Consider the following 7088-nt stretch of genomic DNA (forward strand, 5'->3'; position numbering starts at 1 on the left):
AATGGGGATGAATATAGTTATTTTTTTAAAATTTTGAAATTGTATTATGGATGTATTTAGAGTGGGACGAATATATAAAATTTGTGTAGATATATAATATTTAAATGAATAAATTTAATAAAGACAATATTGGAATATGACGTGGATGACCATAGTAATTTTTTAAAATTTTAATAGAGATGAATATAGAGTATGATGAATATATAAAAATTGTGGGTGTAAATAGCCGTACCCTAAAATTATGCGAGTTGAATAATTAATGGACGAAACTTAGTCCTTGGTTGGTCCTTATTATTTTTAAAATATATTATTTGCTATTATTTTTAACCATGCATTTTTCAATAAAATAATATTATATGTAAATCTGAAACTTTTCATTATTTTTTAACCACAAATTCTCTATCAAATCACCACTCCAAAATACATTTTTGGCAAATAATGGGCTCAAAGAGTTACTTTTGAAGAAAAAAAATTATGTTGGACAAATCACTAATTTATCGAATCTAAACGCATTATATCGAGGCATTTTATTACATTTTCTCTCTATAAAATACCATTTGTTATTTTTTACAATTCATTTTGTAAGATAACAGAAAGAAAGTACACAAATTATTTGTAATAAGAAAGAGAGATGTTATTCAATAGTATTGATGTCAAGTAAGAGTCTAGGTGGTCATTTCATGACATTAAATGATAAATTCACTCAAAATGTAATATCACACGATTTTATTTAATTGAACATATGGTCGCCTTGCAACATTTGTGTTAGGTTGTATTATTCAATACGAAACTTTTAAAGTATAACTTTCACAAGTGCTCAAGAAACCTCCACTTTTTTGTATGGTACGATTTAATCCTGTTCAATTTCATAGGCTAAACAACCTCCTAAAATTTTCACTTCACTTTCTGAAAAATGAAAGTGATACTTATTTTATTTATTTTAAAATGAAGTGCACGTTTATTAAGTATGCTAAAATAGTATTACATAGTGTGCTAACATTGAGCCTCCTTCATGGTGTTGGCACTGAAATTTGAAAAACTAGTGTACTAACAATTAGTAGACAAGATATATAGTAACAAGAAGGAAAAAGATAGAAATCTATTGGATTCAAATATTGGACTTGAACTTTAAGAGGACACAAAAAAGAACAAAGAATTAGGGATTACAAAATGTCTAGACCGAATCAAATCTAACCGAATGGTTTGTTTCGATTCTATTAAAAAAATGAATGGTTTTGATTTTTTGAACCGAGAATCATTTGGTTCTGGTTTTTGTTTGATTCTATAATCGAGAATCAGAACGAAACTAAACTTAATGTTTATATATGTTAGCGGAGATCATAATTTATTATTCATTGGAGACAGCTCATTAATCGATTTTGGGTCATTGGAGACGGCTCATTAAATGTGTGCACCCTAATTTTGTATTCATTTGAATAATTTCTCCTCCACTTCTTTTCAATTTACACAATATCGTGGTACGCTGACACTGCATTCATCAAGTCAATGGAGGAGACCTTTAAAATCTAAAAATGAATTGGTCAGTCATTTAAAAAGTTTTAAAACTTGACGTCATACCACATATAAATTTTCCTAATAAAATAATGTAAATTATATTGAGAAATTTTCGCCCAAAAATAATAAATATTAATAAATAATTTAATTTTTTCAAAAAAGACGAGTTATATGTCTCTTTTCAACATACACGTTTGACGTATGTTTAACTATTTTTTATATTCATTTAGATCATTAGATATGTTTATGATATAATTCTTGAAATGAGTTTCGAGAGAATATAGAAGATTTATGGATATGATTAGAGTAAATTTTTTTTTTTAAATTAGCCTGTTATCGAAATTTTTGAAATATTAGTTTGTAATTGCCTATTTTGATTCGTCATAATATTTGCTATGATTGATCATTTCGCACAACATTAATGACGTGAAAATAGTAAGCTGTGAATGCTTCAAAATGATATTAAAAATGTAATATTTCAATTTTTTTGATATTTTATAGTGAACCCGAAAACTAAGACAAAAATAAATAAATAAATAAATAAAACTTGAAAAAAGTGGTGGGTTAAGTGACCCTAGGATACCCCCATTGGGTCCGCCCCTGCCTGCGCTCGCTATTGTCAACTTCTCCATCAAGTGTAGGTCGATTCCAAAAATCAAAACCTATGCTATCATATCGATCCATATTACACAAGATCAATATGCTCAAAATTTTGAAGAAAAAAGAAAATGTAAGAAAAATCAAAGGAGTGTGATGAGAATAAAGACAAGAAGAGCAGCAACTACAGCATACTTGAGAGCAGTAGCCAATATGGCAAATGAAATCACCAACAGCTGCCATAAAACCTGCACCACAGTCAATGCGAGTATGCCGATCAATCCAACTGCCACCATATTATTCGGATCTGGATCAAGTACTAGATCTGCCCAGTTCAGATTCAATCTTGACCGTCCATTAAAACCTCCGCCATTTTTAATGCTGGTGTCGTATTCTGGGTTGGGCAAGTTATTGTTTTGTGAATGGAGTGAGAATTGTTTTGGGGTTTTGGGTTTTATGGGGCAGAAATTGAGGTTGTGAAATGGAAGGGCGGGAGAGAGGGGTCTGGGCAATGGCACGAAAGTTTTGAACCCGAACATCTGTGTCAATGGCATTTGAATCAGATCGAAGAAACTCTGAGGTGGAATTTGTTTTAGGACAAATGAATTGGTGTGTGATTAGATACAATTTCAGCTCATATCTATTACAATGGGCTTAGATTCTTCTTGGGGGAAGGAAACAGATGCCAAAAAAAAAAAAAATGGAGGTTAAAAGAACGCGACCACAGTGGGAGTCGAACCCACGACCTTTTGATCCGAAGTCAAACGCGCTAATCCACTGCGCTATGCGGTCCATTTAAGTGAGTAGGTTTATATTATCTAGATATTTAATTCGTCAATATGTTTTAAGAATCGACGATCTAATTGGTACGATCAGGTCTGTCGAGAGGCTGAGAGCGACAGCACACCAATACGTAGATTTCCTTTCTTGTACTGTCTGAACAAACACATCAATACTCACTATAAGGCTATATAAGGAGTAGGGCAACGTTCAAAACATATATCCAACGAATACTTTACTTAATATCAGGGTTGAATTCAGGATTGAATTTTAAAAAAAAATAATAATAAATAAATAAATTAAGCCATGCTAATATGTAAAATTTTTTCCTTAAAACATTTGAAATGGGCTTGGAGGACCAGGCTGAAGCCCAGTCCAATTCCCCTCTAAATCTGCCACTACTTAATGACTATCTGATTTTTAAGTGAACTGTACCCGATTTCAAGTGAGCTGAACTCTTTGGAGGTAATCAAAATTGTACTCTATTTCAAGCGGATAACTTGGGTTAAAAAATTGAGTAACTCAATTTATAATTTTGTTGCAATTATGTCACTCCGTTCGAGTTCATTAACATAACAATTTATTTTGAAATCAACAATCTATTTCATGCCATTATTGTGTTTGACAAACTAATGGACTTGGACGGAATGACTTGATAAAATCGATTGGTATAAATTGACACAATTGTGACGAAACAAAGTTCACTGACTTTAACGTGTGTGAGAGAGAGAGAGAGAGAGAGAGAGAAGGGGTGGATCAGCATCATCAGATGGTGGTATCTATATTACAGAGATCTTCTGAACAGAGCCAAAAAACTACCAAGAAATAGATTACAAGGAAGGAGTAAAATATGGAAAACAAATCACTGATTGTTATATGTACATAAAGCTACAAGTGCATAGATGCTTCCAGGACCTGATCTCAATGATAGTGCCATCAACTTCTGGGCATTCCCTTGAAAGCAACAACATAAATACTGTGGCTGAAGAACTTATCCATTACTAGCATTCCCTTCAGTACTATTCAGCAAACATGTGCTCTCTACTCGTTTAATGTTTTATATTACCATCAATCAACAGGCCGTTGCATCCTCAGATCGACATTGAAGTTCCTGGGTAGGGCCCGACATTTGGTTGTCAAGGGATCTCGGTGAATGTCTGTGGCAATTTGATAAGCACTGACAATAACGCACGTTGATAGATTGCATGCTGTACTGGGGTCGGATGGCTGAACTAAACATTGGCTGCATAAACCGCTTTCTCTCGGGAAGCTCGTTCAGTGAAATTCGACATACAGGACATGTGGATTGCTTGTGCAACCATATGTCGATACATGATGCATGAAAAGAATGTCCGCAATTAGGAAGGATACGTAGTTTATCTTCCTCATTGTATTCAGCAAGGCACACAGTACACCTGCGGACATGTTTCGACGTTAGAATGGTAAATGGCAAGTAAAAATGCGAGCATGCAACCCTCCATTGGTTATAAAATCAAACATCCACCCCCGAGATCCTAAAGGGTCCACTATCCACTAACTCAAAATGAATAAAGTGCCCCTCTTACAGAACTCGTGTTTTAGTTCCTCATCGTTCAAGTCAGTGAAGTGAGAAAAACTGGAAACGATTTGTTTTTAGTTAGGTATGCATATAATTCTTAGTTCATATTGAGCAAATCAAGAAATTACCAAAATGGACTGAATAAGTTACTGGGATAACTTGACATTTTGCAGTTTTCAAGCTCGTGCAATAATAGAGCTGGGGAAAGGAAACTGCAGCGTTGTGATGGGAGTTTTCCTTTCGAGCAGTGCTGTGTGTACTCTGTACACACAGAAACACCATGGAAGAGACACAGCACCGGGGTGGGTGGGTATTTTTTTGACTTTTTTTATTACAACTTGGGCCCCACAATGTGAGATTTCTGGTGCATGTTTCACACTCTTCTGTACATATGGAATTGCTGTTTTCTTTATTGTGATTGTATGTAGAGTTTCTTTCAGTTGTGGTGTTGTACAAAGTTTTCTGCAATTGGGATAAGTACAGAGATAAGAGCAATAAGTGCTTAAATCATGGTAGCAACCACGTGTTATGTCTGCCATTTTAGTAGATAGAGTTTCTTTTTTGGGGGGCGTGTGTGTGAAGACCAGGAGTAAAGGGGAAAGTGGAGCAGAACAAGATGGTGAAAAAAGAGTGTTCAAATGCCCTCCAAGGATTTTTCATGTACAATTATGGTCCAAGAAAAGGATAATGCGGCAATTTCTCCCAGTCACTCATCCTCCCATGGACTGGAAAAATAATGTAGCTTCCTTCTACTTGATTTTATTATTTAGCACATCTTTTACAAGTATCAATATATCTCATTAGCCTGAGAAACAAAAAATCCTTCCCTATATTATTAAGAGCAAATTTCCAAGAACTGCATTCAACAAAAATTTTCCTAGAAAAACATTAAAACAGACTAACAGTTAGGATGATGATCATTATATTCAACTTAAATCACGTTGAGAATAAGGTTGAAATTGTAACCAAGATGCATTGCAGTATCTTCCAGAGAAATTGTCAAGAAACACTAATTAAGAAATTCGGATAGTGGACATCAACAAATTCCGTTTTCCAACTATTACGAACGCAAGGAAAAAAACTCAATGGCCTCAGAATATGCAAATTTAACCAATAGAGTTTCTTCATCTATTGCAAAAAACTCAAGGGCAACATTTAAATCTTTTGCATGGTACCACTATCTGACAATCGTTGGCTAAGAAATGGTTAGTTCATCAATTATTGAACCTTAGTTTTATCAATGGCCTCCTCATGGTTCAGGATGAAGGCAGATAGACTAGCCCAGGACCATCATATTCACATTAAGACAATTCTGGAGACACACTTAACGATATGGTACAGAGCACGGACAATCTCAAGTCCATAGCTGACACCCATTCGACAAAGTCCAAGATGAATGGAGTCGAAATTCAAACAAAAATCAGAGTCAAAACATTTTTCTAAAACTAAACTATAATGTTAGGAGAAAATTACATATAGATCAACCTTAGCAGTATTTCCTTCAACCAAGATAATAAAACTAAAATACAAGATTTTTCTGTCACTTGCTACTAATAGCTGATGAGCAAACAGTCAAATCAATTAATCATGCAAGAATCACCATGTGTCTATCCTGGATAAAGTAAGACTTTCAAAAGGGCAGTAAGTAATGTCTTCATCAAATTAATAATCTTCTAAATAAATTAGAAGAAGAAAAAAAATTAACAGCACACTTGGCAGAGCATCATAGTATATTCAGCAAACTATAAGAGATCAACAAGAGGAGAACTTACTGAGTATTTTCTTTTGAAGACCAGCATAAATCTTTATACTTCTTGATGGGAAAATTAGCCACCACAAGAGGCTCAAGGCCATTCAAACCCCTCTCCAACTGTTGACAAAATGAATTAAGCATGCCTTCAGTTCAAAATAGTAATAAGTGATCCACAGTGATAAATACCTCCAGAAATGTAAGATCTAATGTTAGTCTCATTATAATTGGCAAATGTAAGTTTCTAAAGATAGACCCTTTATAATTGGCAACCTGTAAGAGTGAACAACCCTTTTACAAAGATGGATAAAAACAAACGAAAAAAGTAAACGCATGACCATACATACAGAATGATAAATCCTTTACAGCACAAGGAAAAATGCACAGAAACCATGTAATTACAAAGTATGCTATTAAATCAGAAATGAAATATGAACATATAGTGGGAACAAGAACTTACAATGTTAAGATCAGATCTAGAACCCGTGGTTAAAGCTCGCCTCGAAGCATTTAATTGAATTCGAGCCCATATGAGTCTAGTACATACAAACACTATGAACAGGGTACTCATTGCAAATCCAATCACTGTCATCACCAAATTTATCTGTGAAGACATCGTTCTTTCCTTTCTAGATGGTACCACTAAATTAAAATTAAAGCCCAAGTCAGTATTTTTATGTACTCTTCAGTGTCCCACTCCAGAAATTCTCAGAAAAAGTCGAACCCTACACTCTTCATAACAATTAAACCATTTCACACAAAACCCACATCATAAAATCAATTCATCAACATCAAAAACCAAAGACACTTTGTTTAATCATCACTACTAGTCTATCTCCTACGTCCCCTCTTAAAAAAACCTTTCTTGATTCTGATTTCTGTATCTAG

At 34.1% G+C, this 7088-nt stretch overlaps 1 protein-coding gene and 1 non-coding gene across 2 annotated transcripts; both read right to left on the minus strand.

The window, feature by feature from the left end:
* Nucleotides 1–2830: 2830 nt before the first annotated feature.
* TRNAR-UCG lies at nt 2831–2904 on the minus strand. Its single transcript has one exon. It is a non-coding gene; the product is annotated as a tRNA-Arg (tRNA).
* Nucleotides 2905–3631: 727 nt separating this feature from the next.
* On the minus strand, nt 3632–7082 carry LOC111381010 (RING-H2 finger protein ATL47-like). The gene is made up of 3 exons (XM_023004700.1): nt 6661–7082; nt 6223–6320; nt 3632–4307 (listed from the first exon to the last, which is right to left on the minus strand). The coding sequence occupies exons 1-3, from the start codon at nt 6814–6816 to the stop codon at nt 3965–3967; spliced, it is 597 nt and encodes a 198-aa protein (XP_022860468.1). The 5' UTR covers nt 6817–7082; the 3' UTR covers nt 3632–3964.
* Nucleotides 7083–7088: the final 6 nt, after the last annotated feature.

The sequence above is a fragment of the Olea europaea genome, unplaced genomic scaffold (assembly GCF_002742605.1).
Source record: "Olea europaea var. sylvestris unplaced genomic scaffold, O_europaea_v1 scaffold224, whole genome shotgun sequence".
Taxonomy (NCBI): domain Eukaryota; kingdom Viridiplantae; phylum Streptophyta; class Magnoliopsida; order Lamiales; family Oleaceae; genus Olea; species Olea europaea.